Source organism: Gavia stellata, chromosome 4, assembly GCF_030936135.1.
Source record: "Gavia stellata isolate bGavSte3 chromosome 4, bGavSte3.hap2, whole genome shotgun sequence".
NCBI classification, from domain to species: domain Eukaryota; kingdom Metazoa; phylum Chordata; class Aves; order Gaviiformes; family Gaviidae; genus Gavia; species Gavia stellata.
Genome location: NC_082597.1, coordinates 35895116 through 35916276, shown reverse-complemented (window position 1 = coordinate 35916276; position 21161 = coordinate 35895116). Strand labels below are relative to the sequence as shown.

Sequence of the window (21161 nt, the reverse complement as noted above, 5' to 3'; positions counted from 1 at the left end):
ACTGTAGATGGAGAGTAGACACGTCCATGGCAGTCAGGCATGGCTCAGTTTGGCATGCTCAGTATAGGTGACTGTACTGAGTCATGTTTTCGAGAAAAAGCAAGGAATCCCGGAGTTTCCTTATAGATTCAACTTGAAATACACTTCATGCCCATGTGGCTTGATGAGGATCCCAGGCATGTTGGATTAGATGACTACTCAGTGCTTAATTAGTATGGGGAAAGTGTCATGAAGTGTGAGAAATTTCTTTGCCTTTACCTGATGTTCACTGTTGAAGTATTGCAAACTCTCACTGGAGTGAGTTTAAGAACTCCTTAAAAATACTGCAGTTTTTGTTTGCTGGCTTGGATAAACTCAGTGTCCAGCAAGCGTTTCGCAGATGGCTGAATCAGTGCAGGTGAGGTAGTGACAGGCTGTAGTATGGGAGCAGGAAGGTGCGTATTGTGGTGGATGAATGACTAAGAAGGGGGAGTTTTCCAACAGCGCTAGCCATGTTTGCAAGATCAGTTGTGAATCTGTACCACTTGTGCAGATGTCTATAGACGTGTGAGTTTGAGTTTCTGTTATTAGCTTGTCTGCCTTCTATTATGTAGTCATTCTTTTATTTCTGTGATGTTTCCAGTACTTCTGAGGCTACAGCAAAAGTTTCTTAGGACTCTATTTTATGGCGTTTTCAAATGTTTGAGAGGACATATGGTAAAGATGCACATCTGTAGGGAAAAGAATTTATTGACAGTGGTCGAGAAAATGTGTTGCATTCTTAGTACCCTGGCTTGTTTTGTAGCAAACGCTGCAAAGACATTAACAAGATTTCTTACAAACTGTGTCAATATATGTTTGGGATCTTTAGTACAGAGTGGCACATGCTAAGTATTCAAGCTACTTCTTCAAGTGCAATTTAAATGCGGTATTAATGTGACTAGTATACAGACATCTTAAAACTCAGAATAGAATTAGGCCTTCCTGTGTCTGTTTTCTTCTGATATCTCTTGTTTAAGATCCCTGTTTATTTTGGTTATGTAGGAGTGAATTGTATGAAAGCATGAAAATAGAGTTGAGATTTATGGACAGTCCTCATTGTGTACTTATGATCTGTGCATTGCTTTAGAGAAGTGAGAAGAGTAAATGATACAAATATTATGATTGACTCAAGGAATGAGACTGCCATGAGTCTTGGTTTATGAATTTTCCTTTATAGGCTAAAGCAAAGAGGTTGCTTTAGCCAGATGCTTTGCTGTGAAGGGATGGGGAAGAGGAGTTGTTGTTGGTGTATATGAGTCAACATCTTAAGATGTTTTTCATGGGTCTTACACACACTCCAATGAACAGTTCTAAATTGTTCAGAGGTATAGGAAATTCTTTGACAGTTTTGGCAGCAATCAAAGTATTTACATTTATATACACCTTGTATACTCAAATGAGTTTCTATTCTAATTTTACTAATATAAAAAAACCTTATGTACTTGGAAACAAGTGATAGCATATTTTGGATTGAAATTGTATTGCTTTGCTCAATATTTCATGGCAAAACTCATAGGTTGTTTATTTTTGTAACTTTATAGGGACTTAAGTCACAACAAATTATCTTCAATCAAGACCAGTCTCTTGGATCACCTTCATAGTCTTCGGGAAGTGTAAGTTAATTTGTCTTAATTTAAAAAAAAAACCACCAAAGAAAAACAACCAAAAAAACCCAAACCGTGTTTCTGTATGCTAATTGTATAGCTGTTTCTCTAGGGATAATTGGTTAAACAACAAAGATGTTTGCTGTTCTGATATTTTACATTAAGTGAAACCGGAATTATTTTTTAATTTTGGGGTGACAACTGTTCACCAATTTAGCAAATCCAATGTACATACTTCTGATTAACATCAAAGCTGACTCTCCCTTTTCTAATATTAATAGGAAGTTGAACAACAATGAACTGGAGATCATTCCAGATCTGGGGCCAGTCTCTGAAAATATAACTCTTCTGTCTTTGTAAGTAGATCTTACTCTTGTCCCTAGTTAGTGGAACTAACTCTACAGGGTTTGTGGAAATATGTGCATTACAGAGATTAAAGTGAAATAATTGGAAATAGAGCAGCTTGTGGTTAGGAAGTTGATTATGTCATATTATTTAGCAGGTTGTTTAAAATGTGTATAATTGAGCTTAATCCTTGTAGTTTTTATGCTTCCCTCAGATACAAAGACTGCATTAGAATTAATTTATGTTGTGGTAGTGCCCAGAAGCCTCAGCCCTGTTGTTCTAGGCACTGTACAAACATTAGTAAACGTTATACATTCTTGTACAATGGATACTTTAAAACAGGAGTTATAGTCTATCATTATGCATCTTGGCTGAAATCCCACTTGCATTAAATCATGGCAGATTTCCATTAATTTCAGTGGGCAACATGGGGAAATCTCCTTGAGGCGCAGCTTCAGGACGAGTATCTAGGTTAGAAGATTATTTGCCAATATCTTTATAATGTCTTTTTGAGGCCATTTTAATGTGTGGCATAGTTTTTTTTTTTTATGGCTGCAGTTAATACATATAATTGTGACACACAATTATGTCTATGTTCATTGTTTTGTTTGAAAGAAATTAGTAGGTTACTTGATGTGGCATCTGTAATATGTGTATAAAGTTGTAAAAGGCAAATAGGGCTAATAACCAAACCAGTTGATTTTAAAGGAAATTTTATTCCTGAAGATTTCACTTGAAATCCATTTGATTTTTTTCCTGTGATCTGATTTCTCTAAAATATTCAAGGAACTGCTAACAAAAATAGTTCCTAGTGCTAGTAGTTGGAAAAAAGAAAAGATACGTTTTTCATGTGTGGGGTTTGGGTTTTATCAATGGGTATCTAAAGTGTCTAAAGCTAGTAATATGTAGCCCTCTGGCCAAATCCTGCCCTTGAATACAAATTGCAAGTTACTTTTCTTGAAGAAGCCTGAAGGGTTAAAACAATACAGTAAACTTTGGAAAGCTGTTCAGTTAATTAAATTGATCACTAGTCAATTGCTTACATCTGGTGATTTATAGGGGTTTGTTTTTACTCTAGGCCCAGGTCAGCTAAGTCAGCTGGTGCAGCCGCTGTGTCTGGACTGCTCTGTTTGAATAAGAACTAAGTGACATTTGATACTGATGTGGTTTCTTACAGATCAGAATCAGAAAAGAATGAAAGAAAAAGCAGATGGTGTCTGACAAATAACTGTTGAATTTAGGCAAATCTTTTATTTTGCATTAGTGTTGATGTTATTTTTACACTGACATACCATTCTGTAGTTTAAGTATCTAATTGATCTAAAGAAAATATATATTTTTTTTTTTAACCTTTTTAAGGTTCTTTTTACCACCAGGTTGGAAATACTGACATAATAAAGTGGTTTATATCCTCCTACCTTACTTCTGATGAATATAAAGTTGAGAGTTTGTCTTAGCATCTCCTCTAGTCCTTCTCATGGAAACTTAGCTAGTTTAGATGAACCTAAAATCATCCTTCTGCAGCTGTGCAAAGATTTTTGTATTCCTTTGAGAGAATACATGAAAATCAGTCACCGCTGGATTGGTTGTTCCCTATCCTTAGGGCACTAGCTTGGTTCGTTTACTCAGGTGGTCAAACATGGAAAAAACTTTGTTAGATTGGTGATCTGCACTATATATACTGACACTTAGAAGGAAAAAAAAAAAGTGTTTCTAAAAGCTGTTATCATACTACCAATTCAGTTAAATTTGGTCTGGTTGGGTGCTAGCTTGTTCTTGTTCTAATTTCCGTTACTTCTGTGTGGTGTCGGGAGATTACTGAATATAAGTGTGCTCCAGCTGAGATTTAATACCTATTCTATGACCACAGCAGAAGTTCCTTGAGATTAATATGTTAGAAATAATTCATTAAGTAATGCAAATGTTTTACGTTAACATATGAATGTCAGCATATAATAGTTAAGATAATTGTTTGTTCCGTATCAAAATGGATGTACATAGAATGTAAAATTAGAGAGTGATATTGCATTGTTCAAAAAATAAAGCATCTTGTTTCTTTTGCAAAATTTAAAACATCTTACAGGTTGGAAGTTATTTATGTAAAAATGTTAAATCTCATTTTACAGAAAAGAATATAAATAAAGAGGAATAAACATGCAACAGTTGTCTGGCATAAAATATATGTAATACAGTGATTTCATAGATGGGCAAATATTAAATCTAATGATAAATTCTTTTTAGAAGTGAAAAAATAAGTTCATTTATGTTTTGTGTTGGATATCATTTGGAGGATTTGAATTAAACTGAGTTAATATGATAGCTAAGTCATGCAAGGAGAACACATGTGGAACAATTAGAATATAATTTTTAGAACCACTCTTCAAAGAAAAACTGTACTTGAAACATCTGATGACTTCCATCAGGATTTTCAGCTTTTATATGAAAGGAGCTTGTGGAGCCTTTCCAAAGCAAACTACTGTTTCCTTGTTGAGTCTTTATTCTGACTTTCAAATAATAGCAGAAAAGAGGGTGCTAGTCTTCTGAAACTTGATTTGATTACATTTCTTATGAGATACATATACGTTGGTTCGTTACTGTCAGTTGAAAAGACGGTTGTTTTTTCTAAGGAGTCTTCAAGCAATGTTGTGGAAGTGGTGCCCTCCTTTCTTGCCAAAATCTTCATTGTTGAAGAAACTCTCTTCTTGCAAGAATTTTTTTTCACTTCTTAGTACTTGTCACTCAGCTAGAATTTTACCTGTTCTGCAAGAATTTTCTTGCCCTGCAAAGGAAATTACACCGCTGGTACGTCTACAGTGAATAATAGTGCAGGTATGTCCATACAGCACTGTATGTCTAAATTCTTTGAGCAGTATAAACAAGCATGGGTGGATTATCATGTTAGTGTAGTTTCCATTTCTGGAGCTACCTCATTTCTAGCTATCTAATTGATATTTATCTAGCTTAGATATTTACATACTATTGAATTATGCAGGGTAAACATACCCAGAGCAGTACAATTCTCAGTCTCATGGTCACGGTCTGTCTGTAACATGAAACAACGATGCCAACATTTTGTTTTTATGGATGCCAGTTGAGAGTTGAACATCATGGGAGAGAAAAGCATCAGGCAGGCACACCCCCCACCACCACCCTGGAAAGACCTTATGTCTGTGTGAAGGAGTATACAAGCACATGCAGGCACACTCTCTTTACGTGGCTGGAGATGCATCTATGATTTTATTTATGTGATGAGTATGTATCTTGTCAGATGGCATAGGAGAACTTCTGAGCCTCCTGGGATTCTGGAAACTGCTGTGAACTAAATGGGTGGTACTTCGGGCTAAATCTGGTCAGGAGGCCTTAGGCTGTGAAGCTGTGATGGCTTGCCTGACACTAACAGATACAATACGTTCCAGACAGAGCAAAGAGTAGGATTCATCTTCCCTACCCTGAATTCTTGAAAGTTTGACATCATGAGTTACTAACTGTAGATCCTCTTCAGGATGAGTGGAGAAGAAAAGGCTCTCTCTGAAGTCATTTGTCTTCCCTAAGATAGTTCAGATGACTTTCCTCCTGAAGCCCATCTAGATATCTATTTTAAACTAACTTCTAGATGTCTAAAGTTAGGTTCCTTTTGAAATGTCTAGCCAATGTACTTGGGCATGCCTGTCTTACAGTAATGTTACTTGCAAAAGTCTGATTGCATCTTTCAGCATGTTTGACCATTTAAGTAAATTATTTGAAATTGAAATTGCAGGCTGTTCTTTTTGCTCAGCCACCCAGTCCTTTTCTGTCTTCTGAGAGAGAAGGCAGGAAGAGAGCAGTTTATCAAGGCAGAAAGAGAGAAGTTCAGCCATTTGCCGGAGATTACTAGCTCTCCAGTCAGTACAGTGGCTCTAGCCAGGAGACCAGGTCACACCAAGTGCTTGACAAATAAGCTTTTTGGGGAGAATACTGGATTTAACAACTGATTACTACAAATATATAATGGACAGACACCATACACAGTAGTACTGTATTTATCTACTCCTAGAATTAAAATATGTTAGATGGTTTCCTGATTTGCATTCCTGAAGTGCTTGTAAAAACAGTTTAATTAATGTAGAATTGCTTTAAACAGTTGTTGTAGTTTTATATTGGAAAATTCTGCAGTTCTGGGAGAATAAACATTATTTTTCATTGTTTCTAGATAGGTGGATCACTTTTGTGTCAGGTAGAGAAATAGGCAATAGTGCCCTCATTCAGGAGAACAAGCAGAGGTTCTGAAGTTGCTTCCCATTCTAATGGCATTCCTTATCCAAGATGTACCAGTCCTGTCCTATTTATCTGGAAAATCTGCTAGAATGTTGGTGCAGGAGATGAAAACTAGTATTGTCTTCTACGTCTGTCATTGCTGTAAAGTTTTGTACCTATGTTGAATCCAGAAATACATGGAAACCAAGTAGTATAAGTACAGTAGCCTTGTATAGAAATCCTACGTGGTGTTTAACTACCAACTGCCATTTGCATAGGGGTTTTACTTCAAAACTCTTCAGAAAATATTAAGTACTTTCAGTGTGATTAGTGCTTTGTAAAGAAGACAGACATTGGTATGCAAATGCTGCAACATTACTTAAGCTTTTAAGTACTTTTAATACTTTGAGTATTAAAGCATCCTGCCTCTCCAACTGAATTTTACTGTTCTTATCAAAATGTATATGTAGAAGTAGAATTAATATTAAAACCCATGTTTCTTATTACCCACATCCAGGATATGTTATACAGTAATCATCTTGCTGTGTGTAGGGACTAGAAAAGCTGTACGTGCTGAAGTCTCTAGTGTGTATAGTGAAATTGTGACATTAGACTAGCTTTAAATGATGGTGTGTTTTAAATAAATTTGTGATTTTATATTTTATTGAACGGAAATTATTTTACTTAAAACCACTAGTATTTATGATGCAGGTGATTTAGATGGAAATATCCTTGTAGCTTATGTTGTAAAGACCGATCGTGTTAGTCTAGAACACAAACAAGTATTCAGTCTTACTAAAGCCAGAGTGGAAAATACAAAGTTTGTGATGCGGAAATAAAAGGAGCACGGATGATTCACAATTCAGTAATGTTTTTCAAGTTTTACATTAATATGTGTTTTGTACTAGGTTCCCACTTTACTTTTTTCAGAATGTGAAATCTTCTTTTTGTAAGAGACATAGAAAATATGCAACATAGTACAGGTTTTCCTCTGCTACCCTGAGAGGATCCTCCAACCCTATCTGCTCAGGAAGTCTTTAACGCAGTTAAAACAAGGAATTGCATGGCCATTCAGTTTTGAGTTGAGATGATGGAAAATGTTGCCAGTATTGAGGAGGTTTCTCGAAATGTGCCCACATGTTTATTAGGTGCTGGACTGAATCCGTAAGTCACTTTTCTGAAGGCTTTCTACAGCCTTCGATTTGTAATGTCTTTCTGTTGGTATATGCCAAGTTTAAATGCATTGGATTTGAAGACATGTCTTGTGTCCTGGATGTTTAAAAAGGCAAATTAACAAAAAATATTAATAAAAAAGATTGTTCAGGAGATAAAACAGGACAAAAGGACTGGAAAGTAGCCATTCTTAATTGACTGCAGGGGTTGTAAGTTCTCAAAGTAAGCAAAATTGTTCCAGCTTTAAATGTACCTTTCTGATCAGCCACTCCAAAATTACTCTGATGACTTCATTATTCATCTCAGACCTTTGGTGTTCAGTGCTTCTGAGAAGCAAACCGAAAGGTTAAAAGTGAATTTCTGTACTGAAAAAGTGCAAAGTCATTCTCTTCAAAGGAAACAAAAAACCCCAAACAAAACAACAAAAAAAATTATCTAAGCCATCAACAATGGTTTGTTTTAAAAAAAATATTATTTCGGTCACTGAAAACAAACAAAAACCAGGGAATGCCTAAAACGTTTTTTCAGGTCCAGATGGTAGTGTGTGCTCTCAGTGGGAGATTCTACTTGTTGTTCATCAACTCACACAGCTGCAAGGAGGAATTTATTGGAGATTTGAAAGTTTTAGTGTATACTAGGCTTCATAAATAAGCTCTGTAATTTTAAAATTAAGTTATCAGAAGAGCCCAGGTTTAGCTTTGTGTCTTCCTATTTTAGCTCCTTCCTGCTACCTTGCTTAGTTGCTCATTAATACTGATTTCAGTCATCAGTAAAATTACTTCAGTGGACAGCATGCTTTGCTCCAATCTGAATAAAATCCCATTAATGAAAGACCTGGTGGTTACAACGTGGTTGTTCTTGAGATTGGTAAAGCATTGTGCTGTTGGGCAGTGGAGACAAAGCTAACTCCGATGTGATACAAACCTTTAGTATGTGGAGCTTATGGTACTTCAGTGTCAGTACCTTACTTGTGGGGCTTTCAGAGTGAATGGGATTGTTCATGCTACCTGACTTAAATATGTAGTATGAAAAAGGATATTTCTTTATAGCTCTTTAAGTAAACTAACTCTTAAGTTGAAGTGGCTTCTCATAGATCTTTGCTAAACAAGATGCTGAGCTTGTGACTAAAGATTTGTAAATTCATCTGTATTTTAGGCAGCTTCGTGCTTGCTTCCATTCTCGTTACCAGGAAGACTAAAATAGTCTTACTTTCTTCATTTTGGGGGGGGGGGGGTGGGGTGGGGTGGGGTGCAGGCAGGGAGGGATAATAGAGTATATACTGGTCACTGATTTTCATTCTTGGTTAAAAAAAAAAATCTCTGTTGCCAAAAAGATGCTATTCCTAAATTTGAGCATGCACTGTTGCATCCTAGCTTTGATTAATCAACATACAGCTTAAATACTTATCTAACTTTATGCATAAACGTAGTTACTGAAAAGAAGTGGTGATTAATCCCTTATACTATTTAGAAGGGGTTTTATTTTAGTATTGTGTGTCCTTTTCTGTTTAAAATGTGGAAAAGTATATTTAAATATGTTTTGCGATAATGGGCATCCCAGATCATGCTTCACATAGTCATCTTGAGAAGTAAAATTCAATTAATTGAAAGAAATGTGCAAAATAGATTATACATTTGCCCCAATGACAATGTAGAAATAAGAGGGATAGTTTGCACTGTGTGGCAGTATCTTAATAAGGAAAACTCCTGCGAAGGGCCTTCTGTAAAGATGAAAGTTTTTTCCATAATCCTTGTTTGCAAGATTATTTGGAATAGGGGTAGGTATGAGAAATCTGCCTCTCTGTCATCTCACAGTAGGCTGGGAGTGGAAGCTGTGCATATAATCCAGGAGAACTGTCTCAGTTTGTATTTAGAAAGCTACAGTCACAAGAAAGAAGTTTGGACCCAAGTCCTGAAAATGAAAGCTTACATTCAGTAGGAGTGGATGCCTTTCCCTTCTATGCTTGCCAGAGAAAGTGGTATTGTGTGTTTATAAAGCTACATACTAAACTGAAGTCTGGCTCCCAATATTAAGAAAATGTTGGTCAAATATTTTACATCCTTGTCATCTCTTCAGCTACCACTTTATTATGGGAAGGATTAAGATTTGGATGCTGCCTAGAAGAGTTTGTTTTGAAGAAGGATTGAAAGAAAGGATAGAGGAATGCCAGACTGGGCTTCAGGCATAAGGCTACTTGGAGAAAGTCCCAAAAATGAAAGTGGTGGTAAACCATGTGTGACTTGGGCTGAAGTTGCGAGCAAAAAGCTAGAGCGAAGACACTTACTGGAATTAGTTCTTGCAGTCTTTGACGTTTGGTGTGGAGACTAAGAGGAAGTAAATGAAAGAAGTTGAAAAGGAACCTGTCTTAGTCAGACTTACAGACATGGAAAGTAGATTTTTATGGCAGCAATTTAGGCCGGATGATGGGAAAGGGAAGAAGTATATAGAAACCCAGTTTGTTGTAGCAAAAATATAGTGAGAGCCTAGACAAATGCTTTTGCAATGAGAATGGAAAAGAATGTAAATTTTATGAGCTATTTGCAGTGGAAAAAAACTGGCATGATTTTCTGACCAACAGTGTTAAAGAAAAAGATGAATTAAAAAGAATAATAATGGATCAGAAAAATAGGCAACATTGTTCCTGTGTGACAAAATGGAAGAATGGTAGGAAATTTTACCAAGGAGGAGGTGCCAAGTTGTAGGGCATACAGTACAGAGAATGAGGGAAGTCAGAATGGAGTTAAGAGGTCAGGCATAAGTATTGGGGTATATCTTAGAGAAGTGGTAGGTGGTTATTGCAATAGAGCAGTGAAATGCAATGACTCAGTGCCTTGAGTGAAATGGAAGTGGATAGGAGAACGTCCCTCAACTTGTACTAACAGCTGAGATTAGGAGTTAGACCTAGAAGGGTGTGCAGTCTGAAGTGCCTAGACTTTGGTCTGCGCCCTCCAAAAGGGAGGGTTGGCTCTGTAACAATACAGGATAGGTGTTTTTACTTAAGGAATCCATACATAAGATTAGAAATACGGTTTATAATATTGGAGGGCATTATGCTGGGTTTAATCTAGGTCATACTTAACAATTGTTCAAGATAATAGCATTAACTAACAGACACAGAGTGCACCAAGTCTGCAGTGGGTTATTATTCCTGTTATCAGATCATGCTGAAATAGCTATGCCTGCATTGCTTTTGTTTACCTTTAAAATAATGAACTCACATGTTCACTGGGCTATCACATGCTAAGTAACTTGTGACTATTTTGGAAAGGCCAGAAAGTGCAATGGGAAACAGACTCCAGGTTATCAAGAAGAGAGTTTGGAAGGAAAGTTTAATTAATTACATATTGATACTATGACTGGAATCAGGAGAGAATTGCTGTGGAAGTACCATGTATTTAGAAGTTTGGATTTGCCTCTGTCTTCTTTTTGGTGACAAAAACGTCTCTGATCCCAGAGTTGTTTCATTCTGCATCTTTTCTTCCCCTTTTCCCAGTTTATGTTTGGGTTAGGAATCAATAAACCTTTGGTCTCGAATTTTGGACACGATATCAGTAGCCTACAGAGTTCTGAGTTTTCATTTTCTACTTTATGTCTGTATACCACAAAAAGCACAAAAAATAAGAGCAGAGACTTGCTGATGCTGACATCTGGCTTGAAAGAGCAATGACAGGCATGGATCATGGAATGAAGGAGACTTTCAAAAGAAAGAACAGCTGCTTGCCGCAAGGAACGTGAGAAGCCTGTGTGTGAAGGAGGCATCAGACTTGTAGACCTACCAGCAGGACTGGAAGTGAGCCAGAATCCTGGCTCTATTTCTGGCATCTTTGTCTTGGAGAAATACAGTTTCACTTGAAATATTTCTGTATCTAACAGTTGCAAAGATTAAAAAAAAATGGAGGTTTGTAATTCAGTGCGGTTGGGTCTCTAATGGTGAGCACATAGTCCCATTCACATCAGGGGATTTTTGTAAGGGTAGTGTTCAGCTTGAAACTATAATTACAATATTTTAAATGATGTTATTGTTCATTATAGTCTGGCTAATTTTAGTAGTCAAATGAGTAGAAATTGAAGAAAAAAAAGAAAAGAACTTTTTTCTCTTTTTCTTCTTGTAGGAGTTACTGAGACTTTTTCTTCTGGTATGTGCTTCTTAAAGTTGTCCAGGCTTATCCTAAGAGCCACAAAACATGAGTCTTCCAGGACTTTCTGAGGAAGTTTATTACAGTATTAATCTTTCATCTTTACTATCAATTAGGTTTTTTTCTTTTTGCTTAATTTTATTCCACTCAGTGTCTTGACATCATTGTTTCTTACAAGAGCTCCAAAAGTCCAAAGGAGTTTGGGAGAGCAGGAGGGGGAGTGCAAGAAACAATGGATGATATGCCAGGAGTCGTATGATGTCAGTGGGTGAGTGGAGGAAAGAACAGGTGTAGCAACCACAAAGATTTGAGGAAATGTGAAAAAGCAGGCTGTGAGCTGTAGTGGCATGTAACAGAGACCACCCAGTATGTGCTCAGATGCAGACAGTCACGTCTACTTTGCCTGTGCTCCATCATGGCTGCCTCCAAGCCAGCTCTAATCTGGAAGCCACGTAAACACAAACTAAACGTTTATGAACCCCAGTGTCTTGGCTTCAGCACCGCTCAGAAAGATATATCTAGCCCTAGTGGAGTGCTTTTTTTTCTCTTTACATATCCCTGTAGTATAGCAAGAAACTCTGCTGTGATTTCATTTGCCTGTTTGTGAGGCAAATTCAATATATCGTGGCCTCTCAGGGCTTAGTTGATGGACAGGAGATACCATCTTAGTCCAGAATCCCACAGATGTTAAAACAGTTATTTTACATCTAAGAACTTTGGAGAACAGGCTCCACAGACACAGCTCTCCAAAATTGTCTTTCTAAACAACTTGTTTTTTACCAGGTTGCTCCACCTCCAGATGCCTCCTACACATGCTCCTTGTCAGGATCATGGTGTAAGATAAGACTAAGAGGTTCTCAAAACACAGCAGATCAAGGTCTACCTGAAATCAGAGTCACAGAATCATTAAGGTTGGAAAAGACCTGTAAGATCATCAAGTCCAACCATCAACCCAACACCGCCATGCCCACTAAACCATGTCCCACAATGCTTCGTTCACATGTTCCTTGAACACCTCCAGTGATGGTGACTCCACCACCTGCCTGGGCAGCCTGTTCCAGTGTTTCACCACTGTCTCAGCAAAGCAATTTTTCCTAATGTCCAGCCTGAACCTCCCCTGGCGCAACTTGAGGCCATTTCCTCTTGTCCTGTCGCAAGTCACTTGGGAGAAGAGACCGACACCCACCTCTCTGCAACCCCCTTTCAGGTAATTGTAGAGAGCGATGAGGGCCGCCCTCAGCCTCCTATTCTGCAGACTGAACAACCCCAGTTCCTTCACCTGCTCCTTATAAGACTTGTGCTCCAGACCCGTCACCAGCTTCGTCGCCCTTCTCTGGACACGCTCCAGCACCTCAATGTCCTTCTTGTAGTGAGGGGCCCAAAACTGAACACAGTATTCGAGGTGCGGCCTCACCAGTGGTGAGTACAGGGGCACGATCACCTCCCTACTCCTGCTGGCCACACCATTTCTGATACAGGCCAGGATGCTGTTGGCCTTCTTGGCCACCTGGGCACACTACTGGCTCATACTCAGCTGGCTGTTGACCAACACCCCCAGGACTTTTTCTGCGGGGCAGCTTTCCAGCCACTCGTCCCCAAGCCTGTAGCGTTGCATGGGGTTATTGTGACCGAGGTGCAGGACCCGGCACTTGGCCTTGTTGAACCTCATCCAGTTGGCCTGGGCCCATGGATCCAGCCTGTCCAGATCCCTCTGCAGAGCCTTCCTACCCTCCAGCAGACCAACACTCCCACCCAACTTGGTGTCGTCTGCAAACTTGCTGAGGGAGCAATCAATCCCCTCATCCAGATCATCGATAAATATATTAAACAAGACTGGTCCCAAAACTGAGCCCTGGGGTCTCCGCTTGTGACCGAAGAAGAAAGAGTTATGCTGGAGAAGGAAGTGCAAGAGGGTTTTTTTGTGCTGAGATTTTGCATAGAAACAAGAGATAGGACTTTAGGTCTTAATCTATTTCAGAGTTGGGGCTTCCATGTTATAGGATCAGAGTAATGAAGCTTACATAGATATTTTTCTTACTTAGAAAACGTTACATATTGACAATCTTTATCAAGAGAGACTTAGTCATACTCTCTCAGATCTTTAAAAATTGGGGTTTTTTTCAGCACGTAAGAACTATTATGTCTAAATGGTGTTAACTAGATCCTTAACAAAATGGATATGGAAGTTGCTGTCCTGCTTTATATTTCCCCAGCGGCAAGGAAAGTACAAGTAGATATGTCAGATTTGTTGTAGCCGTTGTTTATATAGAGTGAATCTTGAGATCATGGTTGATAGGGCTGTTATAGCTGTTTTGGCCTAGTGGTGTGGTTAAAGTCATGAATGCTGAGATGGAAAGTTAAGGTTTCTCTTACCCGTAATGAAAAACTGATATTCTGTCTTATGCTGGTATTCACACAGGCTTATGTAAAAATAATTAAATCAGTCTGCACGCAGTCTTGGGTTGTTGGGAGTTTTTTTGCTGCATGTCAGGGTGTAGGCACTCAAATTGCAAAAGGCATTTTTTATGCAGGTAATTTTAGTGGTTTTATCTGTGTTCTTCAGTGCTCCTGCTGCTTTAGCTGAAACAGAAGTTCCAAGGAAGCTGCAGCATGTTGCTGTTCCTTGCACATGAAGAAATTGTGATCAGATTGCTGCAGGTCTGCTTCTGTGAGAACTTGATGCACTGGTTCTCTTGGTGCAGGGGATCTCTGTTGCTCTGATCTACCCTTGAGGGTCTGTGAAATGAAACCAATGTGGTATGTGCAGCTCCTTTTGTCTAAGCAGAGTAATAACGGCACTTCGCCGGTAAGTTGGGGTTTTTTTGGTTTGTAGGTTGGGGTTTTTTTGCACAGTAAACAAACTTGTATGCCATTGTGCCACCACAGAGGATACTGCTTAGTTCTGCCTTGACAATTAGATAGGCTTGCATTTTGAAACACATCCTTCTTGACTAATTTTGAGGGTGATTTGGCAGTTATGAGGAAGCCGATACATTGTTTTTATTTGATTTACTTAAGTGATGATTGTGAAGAAAAATCAAATTAGAATTGAACTTTCTCATTTTAACTAAAGTTGGGCTTTAAAGTAGAACTATTTGGATATATTCAGTGCTGGATAATCTCTTTCTAGGTGTAAATTATGGCACTTAAATTTTTTTGAAGAGAAAACTGGTCTAGGAGGTTTGAGCAGTAAGGAGTGAACAATTCAGATACATTGCATTTGAGTAGCTTCTACAAATATGAGTAAGCAGGAAGGTGCAGTGAGGGCTGGTTTGATTTTCATTGTGAGATGGACTAGGACTTTTGATGTGTAGCTCTGTTTCACTGAACAAAAGAAGTTACTTTCTCCCCACAATATGACCTTACCATCACCAAAAAAGAAGAACATTCCCTGAAACAAACAAGCTGGGTTTTTTTGTTTGTTTGTTTTTGTTGTAACCTGGTCTGTGTCAGGTAATTTGCCAGTTAGCTTAAGTGCTAATCTGAAGGCTGTATAAGAGTTTTATTCGGTTCCATTCGGTCCAACTAAACTTTGTAATACAGGGGCTATTATCCTGCCAGTTGTGAGGAATTTCTGTTTTATGGAGCAGTGCTGACACAAAGACAGCACTGTGCAAGCCGTCTCTATAACTGAAGACTTTCACACTGCAATTTGGGAGGCGTGCAGTTCAGGAAATTGCTGGCTTCTGCTAGAGCACACTTTTACTGCAAGGAAAATTTTATTCGTCACTCAAGTAATTGGCAGTTTTAATACCTTGTTAGTAATTACCTTATAAACAAACTAATGCTTAAAGGCAAGGCTCTATGACCTGTTATCTAACTCACAGTGTTATTTGGCCAGTGGAACTGACATATGGTGGTGTTTGTTGTTGTTTTTTATTAAAGTAATTTGTTTCCATTTATTATAAATACTTTCAGCTAAGAGTTAAAAAAAAGCAGTGTACCTCTACCAGACAGCCTGAGGAATGAAACACGATACAAGCGCAGTGTTGAAGGGGCTGCAAGATCACTTACTGTTCCCACATGTGGTCAGAAGGCCCATTAATCTAACTTCTGGTTCAGTTTTTAAGTCAGGACTTTTTTGTCTTGAGCAGTAATCCCCTCACACCCCTTGAATATGTGAGAGTTGTCCATGCTATCCTAAATGTGTGGCTTACTATTTGATCCAGAGGAAGTATTTCCAAAAAAGGCAAACACCTTCCAGAATCAACATTCTTCTTGATAGTTTTACTGAAATTGCCTTTGCCTGCAATCTCTAGGAGCTGGGGAGAGTCCCTAAATTTTGATCATTCGTCATACTAGGTACAGAATGTACCACAGCCATAACTGACTTAAACGTAACCCAAAATGATCCTTGTTACCTTGGGAAGTTCATTTAATTGGTCATGATCTGTTTTCCCCTATGTACCATTAGCCCCAAACGAATAACCCTATTAATGTTGCTGATGTGTGTGTATGATTCTGTACATTATGCAACTGGGATGGAAAAACTGGTGGGTTGCTGGGTATGAACATGAAATATGATCTCTGGAAAAAGTACATTCCATTGGAAGTGAAAGAAGGGGGTGTTCCTTATAGTAGACTAGGATACCCATGTCTTTAAACAGTTGCAGAATTTTTGTTGTGGAACTGGGTGTGATGCTTAGCTGATGTTGATTAGACACGCAGTCCAGAACCTCTGTAATGACCTGTAATAAGCACAAATTTTATTTTTTGCAAACTCGCTAGAAAAATCTATAGATGAAATACTAGGTCTAATTGCAAAATTATAGAATGCCTTTCTGAGGGGGCACACTGTCATCCATCTCCTCTAATCTAGCTCTGTTTTTATGGAAATTCAGTCTGGTTTTCATGCTATAGGAGTTTTCAAAAAATCAAAACACACTGTCTAGCTACTATGATGTTAATTTGGTTAAAATAGAAAACAGCTCTAACCTGGTTTCATTACAATACTGTGACATACTGTTCAATGCAAATACTGGATATTTCTACCATTCAGAAATAGATGATCACAGAGTTCTATGTCTTGTTTTAAAAGCCATGAATTGCAGTAATTGGATTATAACACATTTTTTTTCGTCTTGTTTGCTGTGAATTTTTAAGAAATGTTGATGAACACATTTATTTAGAGCTTTCCAATTTGTGATTTGTGATGGCTAGAAATGAATGTTATGTCTAGAGAACATACTTTATTGGTTTTCTTTAACTAGAAATTATTTTCAAGTGAGGGAATTAAGAACTAACTTTCATCAGTCATGTGTAGTTAACAACTGCTTACTCCGGAAATGAGGGTCTTTTGACTACTGTGCTTACATTTCAGGACCAGTAACAAGATTGCCAACATCTTGTCTGAACATCTGAAGCCATTTCAGAATCTAGAAACTTTGGACTTGAGTAACAACAACATATCAGAGCTAAAAATATCATCATTTCCATCATTACAGCTCAAGTATCTGTAAGGAAAACTTAGTATTATTTTTTTTTCTGTCAGGTTACTTTTAAAAAACTTGTTGGAAAACTTAGGTTGGCAGCTGTTTGTTAAAGTACTAAATCTTCTTTCAGTTAGACATGCATTAAATATTTATTCCTACTTTCACCTGTTGAGTTTAACATAAGCTGCTAACTTGAATACATGAGTTGTTGCAATGAGAAGGTTTAGTTCATAAAAAGTGAAAGTCATTATCTTGAGATGAAACAAATAGATGTGTCTCTTCAGAGAAATGTAACAAAATGAACTTAAGTTTCCCATGGTTGGGCTAGTCTTGAGTTACATGGGGTTTGGTGGACTTTTTTTGAATCTACCTTAATACTTATTCAGTAATACTGTAATGCCAGAGCTATACTGAGTGAGAATAAGGTAATGGGGCTGCAACATGCTATATTATGCCAATAATACACTCCTGCAGAGTAGAGCAAAATTGTGGTGGTGAAATACTATTTGACCATAGACTGAGCTGTCAAGAGCTCTAATTAATATGATAAATGAAATTCCATTTATCAAGGAGTAGGCAGTGCAAGAGCTTTGTGTTTCACTACTTGGTATTAAGAATTTATTAAATAACTGTAAATTTAACCTTCTAGCCATTGTTTCAACAGGTACATTAACAGTAACCGAATAACCTCCATGGAGCCTGGTACCTTTGACAATTTGTCTACCACACTTCAAGTATTGAAACTGAACAGGAACAAAATTTCAGCAATCCCTCAAAAGATGTTTAAACTCTCCCATCTGCAGCACCTGTAAGTGCAACCTACAATTGACTAATTGTTTTCAGGTTTTCCAAAGCACTGGCAGTGCTTGAACTTTAGCCTTTAATTTAATCAGAGGGAGAGTGAGACAGTCACAGAAAACATATTACTACAACCCTTACTAACTGCATCTTTGTACTGAGCAAAACTAGTCTTATATATTGGTGAGATGTGAATAGTCTTTGTGTTTAAAATCTTGTTTGCCTATTAAAAGAAAAAAAGAGAAGGCTGGAGAAGGGGTAATAGCAGTATTCCTGTAAGAAAGCATTGGAAAAATAGTAAGTAAAGTAAACTTACATAGTTCACTACAGCAGTCTCTTATTTATTTTGTGCTTTAACAGTGAAATGAAGGGAATTAATTTGCTTTCAGAAGGTATGACAGTAAGCAATACGCTTGAGTAAAACGTTCTCCATCAGCTTCACTGATACAGTGCTGTCTGTAAAAGTTTTACCTAATAAATAATAAAATTATTTAATGTGGAAGAGGATGGGGAAATATCTTTTTCCTTTTTTTTGACAAGAGGATGGGCTAGGACTGCACTTTATCAAATCCTGAATAATTATTTTCCATATTAGATAGCCAAGAGTTAAAAGTGATGAACTCTCTTAGGTTAGCCTTGAAAGTGAAAGGTCATAAGAACAGTGAAGTGTTAGGATGCTTGACACATCTGTAAACAGTGACTGTGTCTTTTCTGTATATAAATGCAGGAAGAGTTTGACTTAAGCCTCAGCAGAAGAGTTTGAGAACAGTACGGCAAAGCTCAGGATTTGTTAACAATCTTAGTAGACTTTCTGATCTTCAGATTCAACTGAAATTTTGGAAGTTGGTGATATTCTTGCCTGAAAAAGTTCTACTCATTCACAAGTTAATTGGTAGGCTGACATAGTTATGTTAGGTAGCTAATTTGCAATGAAGGTCAAAAATTTGTGTTACCACCTGAAAGAAGTGTTCAGAGGAGGAGTGGAGAAGAACTGAAGACTATTCTTACTGAATGTTCTTCACTGGTTATGCACATTTAAACACAGGAGGAGGAGTAGAGTTCTCTATTAGATATCCATTGTCAGGTAGGGTTCATATCAGGCTACCAGATAAGAAAGCTGAATTCTTACAAGACTGAGACTCTGAAAAATAATTGTCGTATAGCTATGGAGAGAGAATTATTTAGGCCTTTACTTCCCATGGGGAAATAAGTTTTGGAAGGAGAGGATTCTTCTTGGTTTGGTAGGATGCAGGTTGATCAAAGATCTTCTTGAAGAGGCAGATGATCACTCATTGTTGTATGAGGGCCTTTTCTCAGTATTGTCTAATCCTGTCTCTTTATACTGTCTATCAATTGTTGCTAATAAATATAACTGTTAATTTAGCAAATGATAGCTAGTTTAAAATTCACTGTTATAAAAACAGTTAACATTGTTATTTGTGCCTGTGTGAGGCTGGACTTCCCTTTTCACGTAGCTCAGAAAGTCGGAAAGCTGCTTGGTCTTGGTGCAGGGTTTGGAGTTACAAAGCACCAAAGCCAAGAAAGTGTTGTGGAGAGCAGGAAGACAGAAAATATTGAGTACTACTGTCACTGCAGCTTGCTCTGCAGCTAGTTATGCCTTATAACTCCCTTCCAGGATACACATGGGTCCCACCTTCTGACCTACAAGGGTTGTGTGTAGTGGCAGAATGGTGAGTGCCAAGACCACTTGAGAAAGAGGGAAGGACCTATTCATAACTACTTGCGGAGAATGAGGGAGGAATGCGTAATGAATGCTTGACTCTAGATTAAGAAATAGAGGGATCACCCAGGAGATCTGATTTTGCCTAGTTATCACAACTAAAATTTTTAACTCTTTCTTTCTGACTGATTATTGATTGCAATTACACACTAACCTTAATGGCTCTACTGCTGGATAAAGACCAGGAATTTGCTTTTGCTTTTGAATTTGCGAACAGGACTGACCATGACATTCTAGGTCTACAAGGATTCTTTAAATCTGAAAATCAAGAAACTACCAAGTACTTGTCCTCAGTATCAGAAAGGCAGAATAGGATTAGCATGGTTAAACATAATGTGTTACAGTAAAATGTTTGATTTTTATTACATCTTGTCTCTGTTTTATGCACAACAAAAGCATTTAAATAAGGTTTGTTTCCAGAGAGGGAAGAAAGGTTTTTGGCATGTAGGTAAACTTACTCTGCTGTAACTGTAAATTTTATTGATGCAGGGAACTGAATCGCAACAAAATTAAAAAAATAGATGGGCTTACTTTCCAAGGACTTCCAGCTTTGAAATCTTTAAAACTGCAGAGAAACGGGGTTACTAGGCTCATGGATGGCGCTTTCTGGGGATTAACCAATATGGAAGTCTTGTAAGTATCAACTTTCTGCTGATAGATTCTGCTGATAACATGCTAAGTAGAATTGTGCAAAATGAATAGAATTGTTTGATAAAATTTAAACATGTTTTTGAGTTAAATTGTTCTAGTGTGGTTTGAAAAACAGCAGGCAGTCATCGGTGAATGTGTAGGACAGCACATTCTGAATACATGCATACAACTCTAAATGTAAATAGAGGCTGTAGCTATCTAGCCAGTATCATAAAGTCAGCTGAGGACCCATGGCAAGGCACACATGCCACTGAGTTTCTGAACCTTATGTCTTTTATCTGTTTTTATGTGTTTGTGTGTGTTTGTAGGCAGCTGGACCATAACAACTTAACGGAGGTAACCAAAGGCTGGCTTTATGGCTTGCTGATGCTGCAGCAACTCCATCTCAGCCAAAATGCCATCAGCAGGATCAGTCCTGATGCCTGGGAATTTTGCCAAAAACTCAGCGAGCTGTGAGTAGCTTTTATTCTATTCCAGTTTTGAAAGCCGCATACATGCCAAAGCATGAGCTTCTTACCACTGATCTGTGAATTTTTCATAACAAAGTTTCCAACGTGACAACAACTTTTTTGTATGTGAAACAGTTATATTTTGTTGAAAGAGGTTGAAGCTGACTGTGACTGCTTCATTTCACTGTGGCAGTTGTACTAAAACTGTAACACGGTCATTTTCAAATGAAAGTAATTAATTCTGCAGTAATTTCTGAATTATTGGAAATGATACACAAGCTGCGTGATCAATAATGATGTAGTAGGTTTTGTGATAGTTGTAAGGGAAAAAACTTTCTCTCCCCTTGAAAATTCACCTGGCTTGAACTGAGTAATAAGCACTGCAGCATAAACATTAAAATACATTTTTTCTTTGAATATGCAGAGATTTGACGTTCAATCACTTAGCAAGGTTAGATGATTCAAGCTTCGTTGGTTTAAGCGTGCTGGTTGGACTGTACATTGGAAACAACAAAGTAAATTACATTGCTGATTGTGCCTTCCGGGGACTTTCCAGTCTACAGACTTTGTAAGTTTGC

General features: G+C 37.8%; 1 protein-coding gene across 1 annotated transcript in view; it reads left to right on the top strand.

Moving 5' to 3' along the window:
• LRIG3 (leucine rich repeats and immunoglobulin like domains 3) overlaps nt 1-21161 on the top strand; it is a 43735-nt gene that overhangs the window by 6013 nt on the left and 16561 nt on the right. Inside the window, exons 2-8 of the mRNA XM_059816632.1 lie at nt 1563-1634; nt 1907-1981; nt 16833-16967; nt 17609-17752; nt 19973-20116; nt 20443-20586; nt 21008-21151. Of these exons, the coding sequence (XP_059672615.1) occupies nt 1563-1634; nt 1907-1981; nt 16833-16967; nt 17609-17752; nt 19973-20116; nt 20443-20586; nt 21008-21151 (858 nt within the window). The remainder of the gene's footprint in view (nt 1-1562; nt 1635-1906; nt 1982-16832; nt 16968-17608; nt 17753-19972; nt 20117-20442; nt 20587-21007; nt 21152-21161) is intronic.